Source organism: Mytilus galloprovincialis, chromosome 3 (assembly GCF_965363235.1).
Source record: "Mytilus galloprovincialis chromosome 3, xbMytGall1.hap1.1, whole genome shotgun sequence".
NCBI classification, from domain to species: domain Eukaryota; kingdom Metazoa; phylum Mollusca; class Bivalvia; order Mytilida; family Mytilidae; genus Mytilus; species Mytilus galloprovincialis.
Window position 1 is genome coordinate 93,072,683 of NC_134840.1, and position 26,967 is coordinate 93,099,649.

Sequence of the window (26,967 nt, forward strand, 5' to 3'; positions counted from 1 at the left end):
ACTGAAACAGTACTGTCAAAATCAATAATGAAACAGTACTGACAAAATAAGTACCAAATTTATAGAATTAGTAAATGTACCGTTTTTTGTATAGTAATAAACAGTACTGAATAAACAGAAAGTATAACATTACAATTTTTCTGTCTTGCCGAACAGTACTAATATATACGAGGGTAGACATGTACCAAAATCGTGAGTAAATTCTTGTTAGTGTAGGTCATGATATCAGCCCGAGAGACGATACTTAGGTTTTTTCTTAAGAAACGTTTTGGCCTCACGGTCTTCGACGGTGTTGAGGTCTCCTGGAATAACATGACCATAAGGAACATATATAAAACTAGATTTTTTTTACAGTCTCAAGTGGAAGGAACATTATATTCTATATTGAAGTCTGATGTAACTGACGTATAATTGAATGAAACATCTGCTAGGATTTTTTTAAGATAACGAAATAAAAGGTAGTTCTATATCATCAAAATATGTAGGTATTAAAATTTTAGTTATGGATGGTAGATTCATTGAATACACTTGATAAGTTAAAAATAATCAATATCTCTATTTATTTATTTTTATTTAAGAAAATGCCGTTTATGATTTTATAAATGGACCAGTCGAGGATCACGCTGCGTTTGAAGACCCATTGGTGGCCTTCGGCTGTTGTCGGCTTTGGACGGGTTGTTTTTCTTTAAAATATTCCCCATTTCCATTCTCAATTTTATTATCGATACTAGGAAACAGTCTGTGAGGACGAGTGTATTCATACAATGGGCTAAAAAGGGAAATTTGTTCACACTATAGCTAAAAACAAATATCATATAAATTAAGTTATAACTTCAATCAATCCATCGGAGAATTTTCGTACTTTCGCATTTCATTTTGAAAAAAAAGGAAATATTGGATTTTTTGTTCAAATATAAATTTAAATATGTTTTTCATTATGTATCAATTGCAACATGTCTTATCAAAATCTAATCGATACTTGGCAGTATATTCCAATTTTGAAAAAAAACATCATAAAACTAGTACTTACAAATAACCAATTATAATTGCTTACTTTTTACTGAAAGTTTTAGCAGAGGTATACGTTGTAATTTGAGTTAGAACAGGCGAAGACAACCAAAGTTCGTTTTCGGGTGAAAAAGGTGATCAGTGCTGATTTTCTTGAAAAAATAAAAGACATAGAAAATTTTGTCATTTACATCTCAAGGGATCTGGAACAATCTGTGTTCAATTAAAGTAAGATTATTGTAGATGAAAGACCTGTTAACAGAACGTAAAAATCATTTCACTTCATGTTATATTTTTTTCTTAAACCACTTTTCGCTGTAGCATTATAATTAAGTACAAAGGATCCTTTTTTTCATTCCGAAGACAAACAACTGTCCAAAAAATAATTTTATATAACTTTGAATAAATAAATATATTTTTCAGATAATAAATATTTTAGTGAATTAGAAATGGTTGTGCAATTTCATAATTGAACTTTCTATTGATATTTGACCAACATGAATGATAATGAAAGATATAATTGATAACTTTTAATGAACCTAACAAAGTACAGATAATAATTAATTATAGATCTACTATCGAGGAATTTACCCTGCACCCCTATCTGTGTCAGCAACTTGTTATCACCGATTTAGTATAAAAGACACAGTCCAATTAGAACACCTCAATTAGAAACGAGACATTACACAAGCTCCATAATGGGGCTAAAGTTACTTATATTATGTGCCCTTGTGGTACTTAATCAAGCAGGTTTGTTATAGGCTAATTATATATTTCTAATTTTGATTCAAATAAGTAACGATAAAAACGAATAATTTATTATCCAAACACACATGTGTATTTCGTAATATTGAATGATAATTAGAAACTGATAATGATTAACCCTTTAATTGTAAAAATTCTGTGTATCTCATTGTTACTTTATATCTTACTTTTTTTTTCGTTTATTGTTTTGTTCGTAAAACTTTATTAGATCGTTCGTTTTCTCGCTTGAATTGTTTTGCATTTGTTATTTTTAGGCTTGATAATTATTTAAGTCCGTACGATAAAATACTCGTGTCTGGTTAAGAGATGTTTCATTGCCAGTCATACCACATCTTTTTATTTTTATTATTAACTATGATACTCATTTTCAGCTAAACTACCTAAATCCCAGACTGCTACATGTGCAAGACAATGTACAGGTAAGTCACGTGTTTCATAACTTGTTACCTGCAATCTAGCGCAATTTTATAATATAAACATCATTGAATTCTTACGATAATGTAGTTTTAAAGCCCAGAAATATAAATCCACATGCATTTTGACAAGATGCATTTCTTTATTTCCTAAATAATAGTTGTCTCTTTTACAGTCATGAAAATAATCTCTTTTCCATAAAACCGAAATTATTTTAACCGTTCTATTAATAAAAGGTTTCCCCCATTACTATGAACAGGGACAGTCTATACCTGTCCCGGCTTCGAATTATCCTCGTATTTAAATTAAAAACTTCCGTTGATATAAGTTCACTTTGGAACAGCATATATTGTCCTTTTTGAAAGGAGGTTTTATTATGGTCATTATTTTAATTTGCAGAATCGAAAAAATTTGGATACGAAACCGGAAAGACATACGACTATGACTACACGTCAAAGGTGTCAACGACAATACAAGGGGCTTCCGAAGATAAAGCAGGAATTGACATGGCTGCAAAAGTTCACATCGAGGTTCAGTCAAAATGCGATCTAGTGCTTAAGGTAGTTAAGAAGAACAAAAATAAAAGTTAATCTAAATTCAATAACTTAATGTAATGAATTTTGTTGTTGACATTAACTATAAGTAAACATTATGTCATTTATATAAGGAAGATCGCTTCTCAGTTTCAAAATAAATAATTCTCCATAACACTAGTAAATATTGATAGGGGATTAATTAAGGAATCAAAAAAGCAAAAAAAATATAGAGGTCAATGTGCTTGTTTTCGAGATATTAGCCATTGAAATTTTGGCGGGAAAATGTTATCTCTTGATTTTTCATAGCTTTATCATCGACAAGTTAAAGTTCTCAAAAACTATTAAAAAATAAATAAGATTTTATAAGACTTTATCAAATGGCTTCTGATTATACATGTAAAAGATTTATAAAAAGAAAAATTGGGTCAATGACCAATTTGTTTTAAGGCATTCAAATGGATAAAACCAGAGGATTTCGGAAATATATTGTCTTATTAGATTTATTTGATAGCGATACATTTTCGTATTCAGAATCTAAATGAATTATTATAATCATCTCTTTTCATTTGCAGGTTTCTGATGTAGTACTTACTGAATCAGACCCTAAATCACCAAACACCAGACGCAATGCTGACGTCACTGGCGAATTCAAGAAGAGTCTTGAACAGAACCCATTGATGTTCTCTTTCCAAGATGGCCGTGTTGATGAACTATGCCCTTCAAACGACGAACAGACATGGGCTCTTAATATCAAACGAGCAATCATCTCTGCTTTCCAGAACTCTATGGATGACTTCAGTCAGGAACAGGAAACCAAAGAGGTAAAATTGTGTACCATAATCTAAGGATAACCGATCATTCAGTTGTAAATATTGAACTCGGCAAAAAATATGTTCGGAATGTGTCGGCCGTGTCTTTCACTTACAAACCTAACTTAAAGTCTGAGCAAAACAAAAGTAAAGAAATCAATGATTTTTTTTTTAAATAACTCTTTTCGTGGTTGTTTTGCTCTATTTCATTTTAGATTATAACAAACCAGTCAGCTACTCCCGTAAGTGGGACCAAGTCGTTATTCTAACCATTAAAAAAGAAAGTTATCATAAAATCAGAACTCAAATAAAAGTATTATTATACTAACTATTTAAATTTTCAACAATAACCGTATGTTATGAAATGAAATAATTATGAAATTGTTTTCAGATGGATGTAACCGGAAGTTGTGATGTAAATTACTCTCTGGCTTCCAATGGGTGGTACACAATGACAATTAAGAAGACAAAAGACACATTAGGATGTGTAGATCGTCATGGTTACAAAACAGCCATGCAAGGAACACCATATAGAGTACCATCTGTAAGTTATTATTCTATATTCCATTTCTTTTCAACTAATGGTGTCGCAAAATATCCATATTCTACAGTTGGATTCACTTTCAAACAATATTATATCACGTAAAACAAATTGAGTAGATTAAAACTGTGTGTGACTGAAACGGTTTTCACTATGATTTTATTATTGTTATAGGAAATCCAGTCAATGCCATTGGTTAAAAGCACACACGAATGTCAACAGGGAATCAGTAAAACTGGTATCCTTCAGAGCAGCAGTTGTGAAGAACAACATGTTCTACGACCATTCTCCAGAGAATCAAGTGGAGCTGTTACAGAAACCAAACAGACATTGAAATATATTACAGAGAGTCAAAGCAGATCTACAAAAGGTGAAATTGAAACAACAGAAACTATTGATATATGCATCGCGAATCAAACGAATACTAAGGACTTTTTATCTACAAAAATCTTCCTAATATTAACGAAGTCCAAACGTCATTTGTTTCCTTGTAAAGAAATTGTAATACTAGAGCTGATATGACATGTTCACTACTTAATGGCAAAGTTGACAATAGATGAATTTGTCTGTTGTGTTTACGTTCCCGATCAAGATTAGATCACGCAAATTAATAACAATTTTGTTTATTACATTAACGTGCAAACTATGTATATATAATTTCCTAATTAAGTATTTATGTTCAATTTTAGTGTCTACTGAAAAGAGAACAACACTGGCATTTGAGCATGCTTTTGACAACACCAATTCTGCAAACGCACAGAAGGAGGTTGTGAACAAATTGAAAGAATTTTGCGAATTATCTAGAGATGCCTTGAAAGTCTCCACAGCTAAACAGTTTACTGAGCTTGTCAGACTTATGAAAACTTTGGATAGCGATAGCATGGAAAGTGTCCACAAGAAAGTACATTCAGGAAAAGTCTGTCCAAAGAATACAAAAGTCAGGTATATATATAGTTTATCTGTAATATTTTTTCTCTGCAGCGTTTGCCATTTACGACTTTAGTACTGTACAATATTACATGATCGGGTAATTAGTTAAGTCAAATAATTCAAATTCTGCTTTCTTGTAGCTTTTGTGTTGTTTTTTACACATTATCTCATATTTAACGTAATTCCAAATATGACACCGGTAACTTGGACAGAGTTATAAAGACATTTTCTTTTTCTTCAATAATTTGTAAAACAATGACCTTTCCAATCTGATGAGAAGTCTTCAGTAATTGATACCATTACTGCAAAAAAGCCATTGCTTTATTAAAGTTAAAAGTAAAACAATTTTTTCATAATTTGCAGGAAATTCTTCCTTGACGCCATTCCAATGGTTGGAACTAAAGCTTCTTTGAAAATGATGACACATTTGATTAATACCGACGAAGTTACCGGAGCTGAAGCTGATATGTGGATGACAAGTCTATCTTTTATTCAACATCCAACAAAAGACATCCTATTGGAACTGAAGGTATATATAACTCTTTAATTATTCACTTGAAACAAAAGATTTAATGAATTGGTTTCGTTTTCAAGATGTTAGAATGTAATGGTTCTTTGTATATTTGTAAATTTATGTATATGTAAAAATACTAACGGTTCTTTCACATATGTAAATATATGTATACGTAATGATAATAACGGTTCTTTCAAATGTGTAAATATCTTTATACATATAGACAGTAACGGATCTTTCAAATATGTAAGTGTATGTAGATACGTTTCATCATAATGTATGGTGTTCATGTCTCTCGTTTTAGCCTTTGTTGACTAACACAAAGAACGGACAAGCCATGCTTGCAGTTTCATCACTTGTGTACACCTACTGTAAATCATCTTCCTGTGCTAACGACATTGATATGGTAAACCTTGTTGCCAGCTTAGAAGACAAGATTGGTGTTGGATGCTATGCAGACAAGAACAATGTTAACAACGTAAGCAGTTTCATTCATTTCTTAAAAACATGTTCATTGTTCTTCGGAAAATTTACTTTTAAATAAAATTTGTCATATTAGACAACAGTATTTTCAATATAGGATAATTCACTTATCTTTTATGTTTCGTTTTAGATAATCCGTGCCTTACGTGCCTTTGGAAATGCTGGTTTCTCTAGCAGTATCACAATGGTCAATAGCTGTTTGACAAGAAAAGAAAATCCGACAGAGGTTCGCCTTGCTGCAGCTCAAGCTTTCCGCCGAATGGCATGTGATGCAAACGTAATTAAAAACTTATTTATTATTTCTTATTCATTATCTAACATTCTATACTCTATGATAAACGAATCTATAATTAGACTTGTTAAATTGCCGACATTGTATTTTTAATTTTTATCAAAATTGTCTTTATTGTATCAATATACAAATACAATCACACTGTCTGATTACTGTTGTGCAAACATTTTATTTTGATGTTACTGTCATTAAATATCATAATTGATTTATCTTTTAATTTAGGGGTAGAAAATGAAACAAAATATAAATAAATATAGTGTATTTAAGATATCGAATGTATTATTACTGCAAAATAACATACTTAAATGCAAGAAATATATCTTCAAAATAGGATTTGTTTTTATTTCAGAGAAACGAGTTGATGACAATTTACTCAAATCGCAATGAGGATTCCGAGATAAGAATTGCTGCCTATCTTGGATTGATGACATGTCCCTCAAAGTCTATCCTCAACAAAATCCAGACAACACTGGAATCAGAAGAAGTAAATCAAGTAGGCTCCTTCGTCTGGACTCACCTTACAAATCTAATGGAAACATCAAGTCCACTGAAACAAAGCATAAAATCTATTTTATCTAATGACATACTGAAGAAAGAATTCAACTTAGAAAAAATGAAGTATTCCAGAAACTATGAAGCTTCATTTTTCCTAAAAAAGTTGAACACAGGTGCAGCAATTGATAGCAATCTCATTTGGTCTTCTAAGTCTTTCCTTCCAAGATCAGCCATGACAAACCTCATCGTTGACCTTTTTGGTCACTCTGTTAACCTGTTTGAGTTTGGAGGAAGAGTAGAGGGACTAGAGTATTTCCTAGAATCATACTTTGGACCCGAAGGATATTTTGGCAAGTCAAAGGATGTTGTCAAACAATCAGTGAAAGTTATTAGCAACAAAGCAATGGATAAACTGAACGAGGAGGTGAGCAAATAGATTGACAGAAGTTATCTGTTCTTTTCATATTGTATTTGAAATCCATTCACATTTGCCTTTATTCATATTTTGTTTGTTATACATTAAGTGTCTAATCGTTTTATTCAAAAACCAATACTTATATGAAATAACCACTTTTCGTCCTTTTCATCTTATAAGTTCAAGTATATTTAATTAATACAGAAACATCAATAATAAATTTTGAATTTTTGCCGTTTTTTTAGTTTGGATCAACAATGGAAGAGTTCAAAGGGAGCATGTATTTGAGAATATTTGGCAATGAACTACAGTACATCAACACCGACGATATCAAAAGTCTGATTGAAGGACAAAACTTCAACATTCTGGATTTTATCATCAATCTGGCTAAAGAGCAAGACTATTCTTTCACACAGAGCTTCATGTTTCTAGATACCAGTCTCATAATTCCAACAATGGCTGGTTTCCCACTTAACATAAGTTTAGACGGAAGTGCTACAATTGACCTCCAAGCTTCCGGTAAAATGGACCTTAGACAAATTCAGTCAAATCCCATGACAGTTTCAATCGATGGAAAAATTCGACCAAGGTAATATTAAATACTCAGATACACAATTTTAGTATTAAGATCAACCAAAACAAAAGACGCAAAAATAAAAAAAAACCAAAGGCAAATGTCAGCTTGAAATACAAACTGAAACATCAGGAAAGTCATTAACCAAATAAGCACATATCAGTCAACAATAATAGTTTGAATGGAGTTTTATGATTGTCTCCGTTATTCATTCAAACATAAAATTTGTCATAATTTTGCGCAATAAATATCCCGTGGTTGATGATATCAACATGATCAAAGAAATCAAAAATTATATCAACAAATTATTATAACAAATTTTTCAAACTATAAAGTAACAATAAATGCTTTAAACAGTGAATACATATAATCAAACAAGTCTGGTGTTAATTTTTTTCTAGACAAAAAAAAAATTAAAGACTATGCATGTTTTTACGCACGAAAAAAAACAACCAGTATATCACAGTTGCGAAAGAATGTAGATCTGAAAAGATATATATCCGTACGCATAATTAAGAAATGCATATTTTCTAGGTAAATTTGTATCTTAATCAATCTAAATATCTTTTTGATTCAGTGCTGCTTTGGAAGTGACAAGTCTAATGAGTGTTGATGCCTTCGTAACTAAAGCTGGAATGAAAATGGTATCCTCAGTGAACTCTGCCTCTGCTGTTGAAGGTCATCTGGAAATTAAAGGTGGACAACTCTTTAGTGCCGAATGGAAGACACCAGATGCAAAGACAGAAATATTTGAAGCAAAGTAAGTATGAAAAATTTCATGATAAATTATTTAGGTCATAAAAAATATCTTTTACTCTTAAGGTAGCACAATACAAAGATTTTATACCTCAAATTCCCCAGTTTTAAAATGCTGTAACTTTCTTTATAATGCTTGAAAATTTGTAAAAGTGGTATTTATGGATAGCTAACAGATTACTCTTTCAAATTAATGCAATGTTAGTATTATACAACAATTATGTAATCAATTATAAGGTTAACTGTGTCTACAAAATTTTACAAGAAATTTTGAAGTTCAATTGAAATTAGCTTCTTCATTGATATCCCGAGAGGGTTGATTTTATTATATGTTGTTCCTAGAGCCATTATCTACAAAAGGGTGTCTCAGATTTTGGATAGAATGTATAGATCAAATTTTACACCTAATCAAAAATTATCTACTTTTATGTGGTAAGGATGTTTACACTAATTAGAGATTTATGAGAGAATGGAATATGATAGGGATAATTTAAGACACCCTTTTGTGGTTCCTGCTGTGTTGATTAAGATTTCGTTGAAATTTCCTGTATAGGTATAGAGATGAAAGAGTTAAATTCATTCAAGTGAACTGAACAAGATTTCCCCATTAATTGCATAATAATTGATTACATAATGATTGCATAACAAAAATATTGCATTCATTTAAAAGATGAATCTTTTATCTATCTATATATACCTCTTTTATTAATTCACATGCAGTCTAAAGAAAGTAACAGCATTTTAAAGGTTAGAGATTGGAAGTAAAACATCTTTGTATTGTGCTACCTTAATATAACCAGTCTGGGTTTTTTAAATGGTATAGTTTCCGTGCTGTTTATGAAGTTATGTTGATATAATTCACTCGAATGACAACCTTAACTTACCTCTTTCCATATCAACAGCATGTTTTTTTAGAATAATTGACTGTTCTGTTCTTTTCTATCTGTTACATTTTTTATTAATATAAAAGGAAGAAAAGGGAATGCAGTCTCTTATCCATATAAACCTTGCATACTTTATAGTATGGTAATGGTTATCTCTTTTTGCAGAACTTCATTCTTTACTGTTCATCGTGATGAGACCCGTGAACAAAAGATGATAACACAAAACAGACAAACAAAGAAACTATGCACAGGAGATGACCTTTCCCACGTGACTGGACTTGAACTCTGTGGCGAAATTTCCTACCCTAATGCTTCTTTAAAGGCTGATTCTCCATATTTCCCTCTAACTGGACCATTGGCAGCTGGTGTTACACTCTACAAGAGAGACAGCCATACTAGTTACAAAATGGAGTATAAATTTGGAAAGGTATTTACCTTTTTTTTACAGCTTACTTTTTTGCTTAAGTCTAATGTTTAAAAATTATGAATTTATTTTTGATCACTGAATGTTAGTCTTATTTTTCAATTAGGTAATAATACTTCAACCACTCATATATATCGTAACAGGAATATTATCAGATTATTACATGGCATTTTTCATATCGCATGTATTATCAGACCTAGGTTCAATATCAGCCCAAGAGCCGCATGGCTCGAGGGCTGATATTGACCGAGGGCTGATAATACATGCGATATGAAAAATGATATGTTATGATCTTTTTATCATATGCTTCAACAGTAGAGAAAAATAACAGATTCACATTTTGATCCTCTACGTGGTTTCCGAAAAGAAGTTGAAAGAGTAAAAAGTTCACGGACGTCGGACCCAAAATTTGATACATTCAATATGAAATCTTTCCATCATATGCCTCAACAGAAAAAAAAACACATTTTAATATAGACAATTCGACAAAAAAATAATTCAACAATATACATAATGAACATTGTTTGGAAAAGTCAACTTTTTTAAAGTAACTTTCTAAATTATGTTTCAGAAAAACTTAAAAAATTCATTTATTTAATATTCTATTTTTTTAATTAAATTTAATTATTTTACACAATATACTTTCCAGTATTCAAATAATTGTTTTGTACACTACTTTGTAATGTTTTTCACTGAAAACGTAACATTGAGATGTATTTTCCGGAATTTGCCGAGTATCACCGGAATGCCATGTGATAACGTTACGGAAAGGCATGTGATAACAATCGAAGCATGTGATAAACTTTTCATATCAGCCCGCTAAGCACCAATTCGAAAAATATGGAAAATACTCTAATTTAATGCTATTATCATACGATTAAAATCATATGTTATTTAGTCTAAGTATATGATAAAAATATATATATATCATTATTCCTTTTTTTTCTGACGTGAGGTATAAAGGTTTTATTATCATAATTTATTTTAGACAAAATCTGTAGTGATTGCCAATGTAGGATTTAACACACCAGGGTCAAAGGTTGATAGAGAAATGAGACTCGGTTTCAATCTGAATATGAAGAAGCATGATATAGAAATGATGATGCTGTCACCATGGAAAAAGGCCACCTTCAATGGTAACTTTTAATATATAAGGAATTATGTATTATATGTCAATACCTTCAATGTTATTTGTAATTGACAATGCTATCAATTTTCACAGTAAAATTTAATTTAGCATCAAGTCATGATTTTAAAGTTTTAAATCTTAAATAACATTATATTTATCAGGTATTATGGACTTCTTCCTTTTTTATTTATTTAAGAGATAAATATTTTTGTTAATACTTTTTACAAAAAAGTAATCTATTTTATAGGAGCTGTCGATACCAAACAAAGACAATTAAATGGTAAATTACTTATTGACCAATCAGAATACTCAGTCAATGCAGCTTTAGCTAGTAAGAAGAAGTCTTCTAAAATGATATATACACCATCTGTAGAAATAGTCATACCAAAGAAGGATAACATCAAACTTGATGGAACTATTGAATATTTGGCGGGAACAACTTTGGATTCTGCATTTACCATTCGTGGAGTTTCAAAAGAACCAATCAACATGAGATGTGAGTTAAACATCAATAGTCATAGAAGTTAAAGTCACATCCCCTTGCAAAGAATACAAAAATAAATAAACAATAAATCAAAAAGAATCAGCATGCCAGATTTACAGTATTACATCTCTTTTATGAAATTCAATGATTTGATTTACTTTAAATGCAAAAAAAAAAACCCAGCAACTAAATGCTTTGATGCATACAAAATCTATTATGGGCACAGTTTCATTTTTGTTTATTTTCTTCATAATTTACGTATACATATTTTTAATTAAAGTGCTATACTTAATTCTATAATAAAAAGAGAAGTTTAACTATATGTTTTTTGCTGTTTTATTTGTAGTGAACATGCTCAACAAGAAGGTTATAAAATCCATCAAGGGCAGTTTTACAATGGACAAAAAAGAAGAATATAGTTTCGAGACCAGAATGCAGACACTAGTAACTAAAAAATCTCTGAGATATAGTCCATTTATCTCAGTTAAAACCCCAGCAAAACTGTTGATGGGTCTTGGCGGTTCAGTGGAAATTAAATATAAAAAAGCTGCAAAGGTTGACCTGACTGTTACCGGATTGACACGTTCTCCAATGAAATATTTCGGTAAGTAGAATTATTCTTTTCTATATATATTCCATTTATCTCTCTTTGTTTAAGAGTATATTACAAAATGTATTTAGATTTAAAGGACGAATAAACTTGTTGGTATTCAACTTAATTTAAAACAGATAATAGAATTTGTTTTGGTGACATTTGGTTGTTTATAATTAGGGCCAAACTTTCCACTTTTGTTGATGTCATTTTTAAATATGATTTTTGTTTTCAGTTCAATTAAGAGATACAGGAAACGCAAAGCAAGCCCGTTATCAGACAAAAATGAACATCCAATCTCCAATTCTGACTACTAAAGGCAGATCCAACATAATGATTCGACCTACATCTATTATAACCAGAACCACGTTTGATTATATCATCCCACGTGTTGCCCGTGATAAGGTTACCATGAACAGCAAGATTGTCATGAAATCAACAAAGAAAGCTACATCAATCAAAGGCAATGGGTCAGTGTTATTTTATTTACTAGAGTATCCATAAGTCAAACATAGTCAGAAAATAAACATAAGTAGCCTAAAAACATGGCAAATCTTTTAGGAATTTTGGTCCTCAATGCTCTTCCACTTCGTACTTTATTTGGCTTTTTTTAACTTTTTTGGATTCGAGCGTCACTGATGAGTCTTTTGTAGACGTAAAGCGCGTCTGGCGTATATACTAAATTTAGTCCTGGTATCTATGATGAGTTTATTTACAATATCATCGTTTAAATATTTAGCCATCGCTTTAATTGATTAGACAATTTTGTAATAGTATCAAACAATGTACATATATTTAAGAGTCTCTTTGTATTTCTTTACAGTGTTTTGACTTTGAAGAAAATGTCACATTTGAACCTTAACCTTGGAATGAATTTTTTGACCAACGCTAAACTGACCACTAGCAACTTCAATGTCAAGTATGGTTCCAATAAGAAAGATATGAACAAACAGATTAGCTTTTCATCAACAGTAAAACACACGTTAGCATGGAGAGCAAGCGATGTCAGAGTCAGCGCACAACTGCAACACCCTGAATCAGTAAGTTATAACAACACTTTGCAATGTACGGCTGATATTCTATGTTTAAAATACAGAATATTATTGTCTTAAACGTCACAAAAAATATTCGATCAATGAAGCCTTTAAGTAAGTCTACATTAAAGAATAAAATAGAAAGTTTATATGTAATCTGATTTTGTTTTGAAGAACGATGTCTATATGGTACCAAATATTTTGTTTTCTAGGCAACAGACCTGAAGATAAAGGGAAGTCACATTCATACCAAAAAGTCACTGGATACCAGCATTTCAGTGTCAGTTGGTAAGAAACACACCTTGAGCACATCAGTCTTCCTGAAAAACAAATCAAAGAAATTGACATCTGTTTCTGGTGGAATTTCACTTTCGTTGAATGAGAAATCCCTTTCCATGTCAAATGTCTTCATCCAACAGAACAACCAAAAATATACCAACGACTTCGCTGCCACTATCGGTAAACAAAGAACAACGATAAAATCTGCCATCAAGAGCATGTCAAATATTGAATTCGAAATATCCAATGATGTAACACTACCAGAAAGAAAACCTTTTACCATTGCTGGTCAGCTAAACAGGAGCCCTAGGGATTTCAAAGTAGGAGCACAAATTGGAAAATCATATATTTTGGCATTTACTTCTCAATACAAACCAAAGACCTTGATCAAGATGTCTGGTGATGTGAAGGTTAACAGCAGACGCGTGACAGCTGAAATTGAAGCAATGAACAACAATCCTCAGTATACCGGAGCATTTGATGTTAAGTGGGATGCTGATAAAGATGAATCAAAAAGAATAAAGTTTGTAGGAGATTTGACATACAAAAACTCCATGGATGTAAACGCTAGACTAGAACATGTCAACCCATTTACTAGTGTCTTATCGAGTTATAATCATATAGTTGATATAAATACCCAGGGCCATTTTGATATCTTTGTGGGAGGGAAAGAGGAAATAGCTTTAGATCTTAATCTAAAAAACAAAGATGAAGGAAAAGCTGGAACCCTTAGAATGCAGACACCGGTCACTGGATTAGTACAAATGAATTATGATTTAATGTCAACTACCAAACAATATCAGAACTCAATGGATATCACATGGCAGAAATCAAACAAAATTGGAATTTTAGTAAATTTGGACAAACCATTCAATGCCAATAAATTTCATGGAACAGTTACAGTTAAAACTCCATTCAAGGGCTTCCAAATGTCCTCAGTAGAAGTGGACCATGAATACAACGGAAAGGTAAAAAGTATGCTGAAAACTGAACTCAACAACGAGAAAGTAAAAGTTGATATTAACTACAATAACGAATACCAGGATGTAAACGGTGTAATTAGTGTAAAATCGTCATTATCCAGCTTGAGAACAGCTTCTGTAAGCTTCCACCATAAAACTACAGACAACAAATACCAGAACGCTTTAGCAATGGAGCACAATGGCAAAGTATATCAATATGAAGGTCAAATGAATCACAGATTTACAAAAGGAGGACTGAAGAATAAAGGAAAAATTGTCTTTAATCTACCAAACAACAGATATGATGCAAATTGGGATCACAGCATTACCAGCAATGAACTCATTTCTAAAATGCAGTCATATATTAATGGTAAATCCTATGAATTGGACGTAAATGGAAGACAAGCCATAACATTGAGTGAAGGGGGAGTATCATTTAACCTGAAGATTAAATCTCCACTTATGGACGATATCCTTCTGCGTGTTGACCATCAACACAGCCCATCATTGATAGACAGTTCAGCAACCGTATCTATTAATAGTAACGCTATGATGTCTGGTCATGTAGACTACAAGAGAGAAGCTGGCAAGGTGATATCAAAACAGTCTTTCAAAATGTCTGATATCGCTTTTGAAACTTCAATTATATCTGAATATGCCCGTTTTCCAATGTCAGGACAAATTAATATGAAGTTAAATGATAATGAAATCGATGCAAGTGGAACCTTTGATCGTCAGCTGAACAGCCAAAACGGTAAACTTAAATTTAGGTCACCATTTACCAAACCTATTGTACTAAGTATTGATCGAGCAATTGATGGGGAACAGATCATTTCATCGTCTATTGAGTATGGAAAAACTGAAATTATTGCCATGGAAAACAGATTCAGATGGGACAACACAAAAATTGTCAAGATATCAGTTGTAACACCAATAGAGTCAGTCAGGAAATTTGAAACATTACTCAAGTTTGATGGAGGTATAACTGCTTTCAAAACAGTCGCAAGTTTAGAAATTGAACCTACTTTTAGACCAATCCAGATGACATCAGAATGGAACTCTGTCAATGGGCTCAATGGAAAAATTCGTTTGGAAACTCCATTCCAACAAATACATTACAGTCAAATAAGTTTGGTTTCTAAACCCACTTCTAGAATGACATCATCAGATCTAGTTATTGAATATCTCCCAAGACGAGAAATAATCATGAAATCAAGCTACATGGTGCAGAAAGATCACTTTGAAGGCAGTTTAGACATAAAAACTCCCTTCCATGATATGCAAACAATGTCAGCATCAGTTAAACATGTAACTCGAAATAACGCCTTAAATTCTGAGATGACCTACACCTGTCCTAAAGGAACAAAATACGTCGCTGACATCAACTATAAATCTGGTATCAAGAAAGAGGGGTCAGTCAGTCTGAAAATGGACAAGAAAAGAATAAGCGTTAATGGTATGGTCGACATGACGTCTGGATACCCAGCTGGTTTCTTGAAGACATCAACACCCTTTACAAAGGACATTATTGTTGATATTAAGCAGAAGAATCAAGCTGAAGTAATTGTGACGTCGGGCTCGCTGAGATACGATAACGGAAAAGAAATATCATTGGAAAACCGATTCCGTTGGAATGATGCCTTTGTGTTCACAACAGCTCTTGCTACACCATACGAATCCATGAAAACAATTAACTCTGTAATAGAGGCTAAAGGAGACTTACGATCTTTCTCTCTTTTAAGCAGCATTGAAGCAGAACCAATCACAAAGAAGTTTTTAATATCAAGTGCCGTAAATACAAATGGTGGATTCGATGGTAACTTCCGCATTGAAACCCCATTCGAGGCCATTCCATATAGTCAGATAACCGTCTCTAGTCAAAAAAGTAGCAGATCCACAAGAACAGTTGCTAATATAGAATACCTTCCAGCTAAATATATCAGTGTCAAATCAAGTCACACAATGGATTTGAATAACATTGATGCAACTTTTGAAATTCAGACTCCATTCGCCAAATTTCAACATGCATCTGCTTCAATAAAACACACAAATGACGACAAAGGCATTTCATCTTCTGTAGGAATCGAATATCCTAAAGGAAATATATATTCTATAGACAATTCCGTTAAAAACGCCGAAAGGAAAGACGCTTCCATCACCGTCAAAAGTCCATACAGCAAACCAGTAAGTCTGTCAGTCTATCATCAAGGAAAATATCCGTCAATGGAGACACACGGTGAACTACAGTACCAGGGCAACCAGAAACACATATTGGATATAGCATTTAATAATAAAGCTAACTTTAAGTCATCTGTGTCATACAAGTGTCCATCTATGGACAAAATATCTTTGGAGATAAACCATAAAGGAAGCATGAAACAATTCAATTCTCTCGTCAAAGCACAATACAAGAAGGGCGAACCACATCAAATCGAAGTAATCTTTAAAAATTTGGCTAAAATGCAAGGATCTTTTACAGTCAAATCAGCGTTCATGGATGACTTTAAAGCATCTTTCCATCATACAGGGTCATTGAGGAATCTTAAATCTCATGTTCAATATGCTTACGGTAAAATGACTCCAGCCTCTGCCGATGTAGCACTTATTTCTGGAAAACGTACCAAGGGATCCGTGAAATTGTCTGCACCAATGTTTGAGGATATTACCATGACTCTTATTCACAAGGGAAATCTGAAAAGCTTCAGAAACAAGATGAACCTAATCTACAGCAAGAAACAGAAAATCAGTACCGACTTCAATTTCCGTCTGGCTAAAGTAATGAAAGCTACATTTATGTTTGTTTCTCCGTTTAAAGGATATAAGAAAGTCATTGCCAACGTGAAACACGAAGGAACATGGAAGAGCTTCAAGTGTGATGCCAATATTAAAAAAGGAAAAGACGTTGTTAAAGCCAACATGAAAACATCCATAGGGTCTAAATTCAACTGGGAAGCAAGTGTAGAAACTCCAGTTGCCGGTTGGAAGAAAATGAATGCTGCTGTATCGCACGAAGGAACACTTTCTAATTTTAAATGCCATGCCGAGATAGGTCGAGGTAAACAAGACATGGTCGCTGCAGACATACGATTTGCAATTAATCCATCCATTGATATTCTGTTGGCCGCACAGACACCTTTTGTTGGCTACAGAAATCTCAAGGCATCTTTGTCACATCAAAAATCAGACAGCAAGATAAAGTCTCATGCTGAAATAACATACTTCAAGAAAGATACAATATCTGCAGATATCTTAATAAACAAACCAACAAGAAGTGTTGATATTTCCATAAAGACTCCGTTCAAGAAATATGAAAAGATGGCAGGTTCCTTCTCACACACTGGTTCATTATCAGAATTCAGTACAAAGATGGATTTGGCAGCAAACAAAGAAAAGTACTCGGCTCAGATCAATTTGAAGACTGTAGGTCAACTATCAGCAGAGATGAAAATATCAACACCCATTGTCGGCTATCAAGAAACCGATCTTTCCTTTACTCATAGTGGAAGCTTAAACAATTTCCGTTCACGAGCAAATATTCTTTTCAACAAGAAGAAGAGTGTCGCTGATGTCTCATTTAACTCACTCAGTGGTGTAGAAGGACAATTGACATTGCAGACACCCTATACAGAAACTGTAAAAGCTACAATTATGCATAGCACTGAGGGAAAAATGAAATCATCTTCAAACATTGCATATGGTAAACAGACCATTTTAGATTTTGATGCTTTGTTTAGTCAGAGAGGACAAACATTTGGAACTGTCTCCATCAAAGCATTAAAGGTACCAAAAATGGCAGCAACTTTTGAATACGAGGGAGTAATATTCAACAATAAAGCAACCATACAGGCATCACTTGGGAAAGACAAGATCATTGTTGAGACACAAATGGAAACCAAATCGGATGTCTCAGGAAGAATTTCTATTTCAACTCCATTTAATTCTGCAAAGACGATGTATATGGTATATTCTAAAACTGGACCGATGAATAAAATGAACGGTAACATTGAAGCTGGAATCAACGAACAGAAGATTACGACTGACATAACTATTTCATCTGATGACGTAACAAAGGCATCTGTCACACTCCGAACACCGTTTGCTGAACTACGAAATGCTGATGTATCCATTAGATTTTCTGGCACCGCTAAAAACTTTGATAGCCACAGCGAAGTGACAGTTAACGAAAAAATGGCTGAAGCTGATCTGACAGTCATTGTGAATGATCGTCTTGACATTAGAGGGTCTATGAAAACTCCATTTACTAAAGACTTTGTCATCCGAATGAACCATGATGGTGCATTGAACAGTTTCAAATCTTCTTCTGATGTATCATATGGATATGATAAAATTAGTGGACAAATAACAACTGATTTAACCAATGGAGTACAAATTGACACCACCCTCAAAACTCCATTTTCAAATGATGTGATCTTTGCTACATCTTCTAACTACGATTTCAAAGACTTCCGATCACTTTCTCAGTTAACATACAGTGGAGCTAAACAACACGAATTAGAAGTCACCTTCTCTGTCGTCAAGGAAAGAAAATCTCTGAAGACAAATGCACAAGTAACCTACAATGGAAAATCAGTTTCAGGAAAGGTTGACTTTGAAGGTGGAATGAGAAACTTCAAATCTGCAGGAGAGGCTAATTACAATAACCAGAAAATAATGGCAGAAATCCAATTCCAGTCACTGAGAAGACTAAATGGACAATTATCATTGAAAACACCATTTTCGTCCGATTTCCTCCTATCCTTCAACCATCAAGGTCAGATACCAACTGCTTTTACATCAGCTGCTTCGATGTCATACGGAAAGATATCCCATGATATTCGGGCATCATTTAACCACGATGGGTCATTTAAGAAGTTCTCTACTAATGGTCAGATTAGTTATAATGGCAAGAGAGTATCTGCAGACATTTCCTTTGATGCTACTAGTGACATAACAGGAACAGTGACATTGAAGTCACCTATGACGGATGACATAATTGTTACTTTCTCCCATGATGGAACACCACTGAAATTCAGGAGCATTGCCAAAATTAATTACAGTGGATCAATGAAACACGATGTTCTCATAACATTCAATCATGCCGGATCAATGATGAATTTTAACACTAAAGGCGCTTTAACATACAATGGCAAAACCACATCAGGCGAAATTGTATTTGATGCTATTAAAGACATTGAAGGTAAATTAGAATTAAAAACTCCTATTGCAGATGACATAATTGTAGCAGTTTCTAACGAAGGATCCTTAAGAAATTTCAAAACTTGTCTCAAAGTCACATACAAAGGACAGTTGCAACATGATGCCAGCCTTAAATTTAACTTCGATGGATCAATGATGCGGTTTGGAACAAAATCATCTTTAATGTATAACAGCAAAATAGTATCCTTCGATGTTAGTTTTGATGCTACCAAGGATATTGAAGGGAAAATTACATTGAAATCGCCATTTACCGAGGATATGATTGTGGCCTTCTCACACGAAAAATCGATGAATAATTTCAAAACCTGTCTCAAAGTTACTTACAGTGGAGAATTGCAGCATGATGCCAGTCTTACCTTTAATATGGATGGAACATTGGTGAAGTTTACAACTAAATCAGTTTTTACCTACAACAACAAAATGGCCTCTACTGCCGTCAGTTTTGATACCACAAACATTCTTGAAGGCAGAATAACAGTCACAACACCATGGACAAATGAAATCATTGTAGCTTTTTCAAATGAGGGATCTATACAAAATTTCAAAACCTGTCTTAAAATTACATACAGTGGTTCTTTGAAGCACGATGCCAGTGTTTCATTTAGGTTGGATGGAACAGTCAGAAAGTTCTTAACACTGGCTTCGGTGAAGTACAATGGCAAAATAGCTTCCGCTGAGGTAACTCTTGATTCTAGAAAAGACATTGTTGGAAAGATCACATTGAAAACACCAATGTATGATGACGTTATCGTTGAGATTGCCCGCAACGGTAACTGGAAAAACTGTTTGTCTTTTGTTCAAATCACCTACAATGGCGCTTTGCAACATAACGCAAGAGTAAGCTACAAGTTGATCAAGAAACCAACAAGTATCCAGGCAAATACTGAGGCAAGTTACAATGACGAAACAGTATCCGGAGACATTTCTATTGAAACATCATCTGGAATTGATGGAACCATGACTGTTAAATCACCTTGGAACGAGGACATTACAACAATTGTTAAATACAACGGAGAACCAAAAGATTTCACTGCCCAACTCCAGCTGGACCACAAAGGCTCTCGTCAATATGAAGTAAATATAAGACATAAAACAACTGGTGAAATGAAGAAACTTTCAACTGCTATCTCTGCGTCCTACAACGGCAAAGAAATGTCGTTTGACGGTTCATATGACTTAAAAGACAACAAGAACGCTCAAATGACTTTCAAATCACCATTCACCAAAGATGCATTTGTGAAAATATCTTTAGAAGGAACAGTTCAAAGATTTAGCTCAAATGTAGAACTATCATATGGCGAGAAGACCCATGTTATTACTTCAAAATTCAATATGATCATGACTGATTCCAAATTAGGTTCTGCAGTTGAAATATCAGTCGACAACCAGAAAGGATCTATTGACCTCCTTGTTGAGTACTCTGATGCGTACAAGGTTAAAGTATCTGCCAGTTCTCCACTAACTGACACCATTGAACTAATGTCTTCTGCAAAAATAAACCGTAACAATCTAATTGGTTCATTACTGATTAAACTCGCAGGAAAAACCATCCACGACAGCAGTTTCAGCCTGACAAAAAGAATGGGAGAAAACCAATTTGTCGCGAATTTAAATGCTGTATACAACTCTAAAAATGTCAATGGGGGATTTTCAATTGTTACATACAATGGAATTGACGCCAAAATGACACTAGAGACTCCAGTTGCAGGATACGAGAAGATTGCAGCCAATTTCTTTTACGAAACTGACAGGGATGCAATTACGGCACAAGTCAATGGAAACGTTGGATCTAACAATGTAGAATTTAATGCAGTTTTTGATAAGACTTCACCATTCAATGGAAAAATTAATATCAAAACTCCAGTCAGTGGATTAACCGAAATGTCAATGAACGTAGTTTTCAACAACAATCCTTCAAACTTTCGTCTCACATCTGATTTCGCTATTGAAGGTCAAAACATGTATGACCTTAGTTTTGAGCATATCTCCTCAACAAGAAATATACAAGGAAGTCTAGAACTGAAAACAACAATTTTAGAAGACATTGACATCAAATATGACATCTCTGGAAGTTTAACAAAGTCTTCATCCTCGTTCAGTGCCTCCGTTGGAAGTAACAACCAAATTTCATTGAACACTTTGACCAACATTCAAGGCAGGCAGATGGGAGAAGTAAAATCAACCTTAAATATCAACATTGCTGGTTTCACAAAAACAGCTGAATTAGAATTAAAAAGTGGAAGAAGCTTCAGCGATTTCACTTCTAAAATAAGTGGAAAAATTGATAACGATGAAATCTCTGTAGAAACCATATTTAAAAGTCAACCATCTTATGAGGCATCAGTTAAGGTAGAAACACCTTTCAAATCAACTAAATCAATGTCAGCTACGATCAAGAATATTCGTAAATCAAATTTTGTCAGCACATCAGCTGTTGTTGCACTTTCCCCTGAAAAGGTTTACGAAATGAGTCTTAATTATCTCAACCAGAACTTCAGAAAGATGGATATAAAAACTCCAGTGAAAGGACATGAGTTGATGAGATGGGTATACAGGCACGGGACTGACCAGGTTTTATCTGTATTTTCGAACTACGAATGCTCAACTGGAATTCAAATTACTGGTGATATTAAACTGTCACCAAGATCGATCAACATGGATGTCAGGACTCCGTTTCAATCAATTCGATCATTGTCTCTTAAGGGAAACTTAGAAAGACAAAATATGATCTATAGTTTAGACACTTCTTTTGAGATGAATAAGAAATCAGTTAAACTATCTGGTTTAGTAGACTTAGAAAGCAGACCAATGACAACTAGAATCGAGCTGAAGACTCCATTTAATGGACTTGAATCTTCCGAGATCAATCTGTCATGTACAGGAGACATCAAAGATTTGCGCGCCACAGTCGAAGTTGTAACTCCTTTGATTAAACCAATCAATTCCGAAGTACATATCCGTTACGATTCTATTTTGGACATGGAAACCACTGCAATTATTACCACAGGGTTTAAGTCCTTCGAACGATTGAGTGTTTCATTGGTCAACAAGAAATACAGAAATGAATACCAAACACATGTTGAAACCTCGTGGAATAGAGAAAAGACCATTTCATTTGATGCTTCATGTGATGTTTCGGAGATATCTAGTGGAAAGCATATCAAGACATCCATGTCAATTTCTACACCTTTCGAAGCCCTTAAAACTATAACTTTCAATATGGGACATACATATTCCACTGGTAACTACATGCAATCGGTCTTCTTGGAATACAACGGGAAACCCCTACTAGATATTGACACATCTTATTCAAATATTGAGCATCACACAGTATCCATAGTAACAAGACATCCTAGACCTATGAACTTCAGAATCGGAGGTCACATGGAAGCCGAAAAGATAAACAGTGATATCAGCTTAAACTGGAATACAGACAAAACAGACAGCAATATGAACATGGAAGTCTTTTATAGTCATAGCAATAATAAGTGTAACTTAGCACTTAGATTTGTACATCCATCAAAAACCATCGGATTTAGAGGAGAATTAAAACGTTCAACAAGTCATAACTTAATTTCGCTTGATGTAAACATAGATGATGCCAATGTATTTGGATATACCTATGATTGTAAACACGGCAATGATGACAGAGATACTAGTATGAAATTTCGTTTCCCAAACAGATCTATCATGTTTACAAACGCAATTCAGAACCGTCTTGGATCTAAAATGGTAACTGGTGCCTTCTTCTGGGATGCTGATGGTGACCAGACAAAGAAAGTATCTGTTAAAGGGGATATAACTCCAAGTGAAAATGGTGTAGATGCCAATGTTGTTCTAGAAATGCCAAGTATTGGACAGGTAATGAAATATTTTAAGTAACTTTCTTGTAACTTAATCAATGACAATTGAATTGTTCAATTTCTGTAATCGTACTTTCCTTACCGCCCCTGATGATAAAAAAACATTGTATAAAGAATCTTTTTCTTATCGATGAATGTTAAATTAAACAATGTTTTATTCTGGTTATTCCAAAAAAAACCAACCTATTCTATTTAATATATACTGTATGGATAAGTCTCATATATTTTTTTGTAAACATTAACCGATATTCATTTACTTTTTATAAATAGGATGTTAAGCTTGATTCCAACGTGAAATTCAACAAGGGATCTGTTCTGTTTGATGGTAAAACTGCATTCCAGTATTCCAAAGATTCAAGGAAGACACTCATCCTTTCCTCACGACTGGAAGATCTTTCATCCGGTACTGACACCAACTACAGCTTTAACCTAGGAATTAAACATCCGTATACTACTGTTGACGTTGAGGTAACTTCACTCCTAGAATCATCAGTTTACAAAAAGATGGGTTCTGTCGATGTTAAATACCAAACAGCAAACAAAATGGCAAAGAACTTTGGAATAATGGGAGAAATCGATAGCTTAAAGAAGAGCATCAAGATGGATGTAAGTTATTATTTTACTGCCATGTTAAGGGATGAATCATAAACAAAAAAGCGTTATTTATAATGCTATATATATAACACCCGAATAATCAGTAGTAGCTTGTACTATATAGAGGCACAAATAGAGAATTACTTTAATTTAGAAAGAGGTCAACAAAAGGGCGGAACTCGAAGAATTATAAATAGAGAAAACATTTTAATGTCCATGAAAGATTACAATCTTAGAGAATAAATATAACAAAATACATTAAATAATAAAAGAAGTAGCTAAAAATTCTGTCAAAACCCTATGTTTTATTCAGAGAAAAATTTGAAATGTGTACTGAAAAGTAATATAGAAAATATATGTTTTATCATAATATATACATGTATTTAAAAAAAAACATATATGTTCATTTACAGCTGACCACGCCTATTAAATCAATCAATATCCAAGGAAATGTGCAAACTACAGCTCCATACAAAGTGTCAATTAAGAACCTGTATGATAATGCCAAACCAGTCAGTGCAGATATTGTCTTTGACCCATCAGATGCCAGTATTGATGTCAACATGAACTATGATATTGGTAAGAATCAAAAGCTGACCAAATCATTATTAATATTTAAACTAAATTGTAAATTTTCTATCAACTAATGTTTCAACTAAGTATGTTTTTAGTTACAAAGATTTCTTCTCGTTTGAGGCAAAGTATGTTTTAATAGTTAAGGTTGCAGCTTCTATAGGCAAAGTACTTTTTCAAAGCAAATGTTGCAACTTTCTCAGACAAAATATGTTTTTGAGTGAAAGTTGCTTCTGCCTCAGGCAAAGTTGCACTTCGATGATATTGCCTGCTATTTTTATGGTTAACTATTTTTGTCTAAACAGAAAAGCCCTCTATGTTTTTATTACACAAACTTGGATAAAGGTTTTTTCGAAGACAGTTATTACAAAGCACGTTGTCTGTTCTATTTATTCGGTCCACTACATTTGCAAATCTCAGACTTTTATACGACGATTAAAGATAATGATCTGTGTACTTAATATAGAAATAGTTCATGATAAAAATATGTAGCATTCGGATTGAGGACAATATATGAAAGGTATACTTCTTAAATATCGAAGTAACAAAAAACATTAACGTGTACAGCATTTTAAGATTTTACCTTGATATTGTTTCAGACAATCCACAAAACATTCTTCATGTGAATGCTAAAATGTCAGACGAAAGTGGAATCACAGCCGAAGTTTTCAGAGATGTGGACAGTAAGAGAGTTTCCGATACACTCATTAACCTGAAACTGAAGACTTCCAAGATACTCCATACACGTGTACATTGGAACCCAGATCTTTTAAAAACCGTCAAGGTTTGTTGTACATTAAAAGTTATGGGAAACCATTCATCAGTGTTAAACATAAAATTACTTAATTACAAATTAAGCAAAACATTTATCTTTTTTACATCAGTAACTTGTTAAGATGAAAATAATAAGATAAACAAATCAAACAAAATAACAACTTCATTAATATTACAATTATGAATAGAAATTATATTTGAAACAAATTGAATTTAAAAAAAGTCTTTTGGTTTTTGCATTATTTTTCTTTTAAATTATAGTCCGTTGTTTAAGCTAATCATAATGTCTTCTTTTGTAGTCTGTTGGTTTGAACAAGATTCATAAATATGGCAATGGCATCAACAAAGCACTTCAAACATCATGGATTGCTGTAGAACAGGAGGTCCAATCAAAACACAGATTGATCATATCTGCTATCAAAGAAGACATGAAACCATACATCAATTTTATGTCAGCTAGAGTTACCGAACTTCAAAAAATGAGACGCAATAATGATTACTACTTAAATGATATCGTAGGACATTTCCAAACAACCCAAACTGTTATCAGGTAGTTAAAACCGAATCATTATCTTTAATTTTGTTTCGTTAATTTTCACTATTATTGGAATTCAAAATTTTGTTATTTCTTTAAATATAATACAAAATAAAGATGTTACTATAACACTAAGTAAAAAATATTCACAGTAATACCGAAAGTTAAATCTTAAACAGTTATGTGTAAAACTTGTAGGAAAGTCTAAAAACTAATAGAAGGAGTGTCAACAAATGGTGAAATATCCAAACGAGCTTAAGAAATTAAACACTTTTAATTTCTATGAAAATGTTTGACTATAATTCTGACAATTTCCTTTATTATTTTAGACATCAGATGAAATCACTTCAGTATGAAATCAACAGTCTAACAAAAGACATGGACTGGACACTATATAATTTGTATCTTGCTGAAATTACTGAATTAGTAAAGGTATATTTATTTCTGTGATTTTGTTTTAGGTTTTCCACTCATATTGTTTTATAGCGTTTCTATTCGTCTATGACTGCTATTCCTTGTCTTAAACATTTTACAATAACAGCTATGAATTGTCACATTTTACTACAATAACAACTATGAATTGTAACATTTTACTACAATAACAACTATGAATTGTAACATTTTACTACAATAACAACTATGATTTGTAACATTTTACAACAATAACAACTATGAATTGTAAAATTTTACTGCAATAACAACTATGAATTGTAACATTTCACTACAATAACAACTATGAATTGTAACATTTCACTACAATAACAACTATGAATTGTAACATTTTACTACAATAACAACTATGAATACAATAACAACTATGAATTGTAACATTTTACTACAATAACAACTATGAATTGTAACATTTTACTACAATAACAACTATGAAGTGTAACAATTTACCTCAATAACAATTCAAATATGAGTTGTAACAGTTTATTACAATAACAAATCAACAACTTTGAATTGGAATATTTCACTAGAATAACTACAAATTGTAATATTTTACAACAATAACAACTATGAATTGTAACATTTTACTACAATAACAATAATGAATTGTAACATTTCACTACAATAACAACTATAAATTT

At 32.8% G+C, this 26,967-nt stretch overlaps 1 protein-coding gene across 1 annotated transcript; it reads left to right on the top strand.

Annotated features, from left to right (window-relative positions):
* Positions 1 to 1,690: 1,690 nt before the first annotated feature.
* LOC143066849 (uncharacterized) lies at positions 1,691 to 26,326 on the top strand. Its single transcript, XM_076239661.1, has 27 exons — positions 1,691 to 1,758; positions 2,145 to 2,192; positions 2,587 to 2,747; positions 3,296 to 3,544; positions 3,924 to 4,076; positions 4,248 to 4,443; positions 4,763 to 5,015; positions 5,367 to 5,532; positions 5,822 to 5,995; positions 6,131 to 6,277; positions 6,642 to 6,785; positions 7,071 to 7,211; positions 7,448 to 7,791; positions 8,354 to 8,536; positions 9,582 to 9,843; positions 10,829 to 10,976; positions 11,217 to 11,465; positions 11,800 to 12,057; positions 12,281 to 12,515; positions 12,869 to 13,085; positions 13,652 to 15,628; positions 22,028 to 23,398; positions 23,671 to 24,006; positions 24,408 to 24,573; positions 25,167 to 25,351; positions 25,641 to 25,891; positions 26,206 to 26,326. Exons 1-27 carry the CDS (start codon positions 1,707 to 1,709, stop codon positions 26,324 to 26,326), a joined length of 8,187 nt encoding a protein of 2,728 aa, XP_076095776.1. The 5' UTR covers positions 1,691 to 1,706.
* Positions 26,327 to 26,967: the final 641 nt, after the last annotated feature.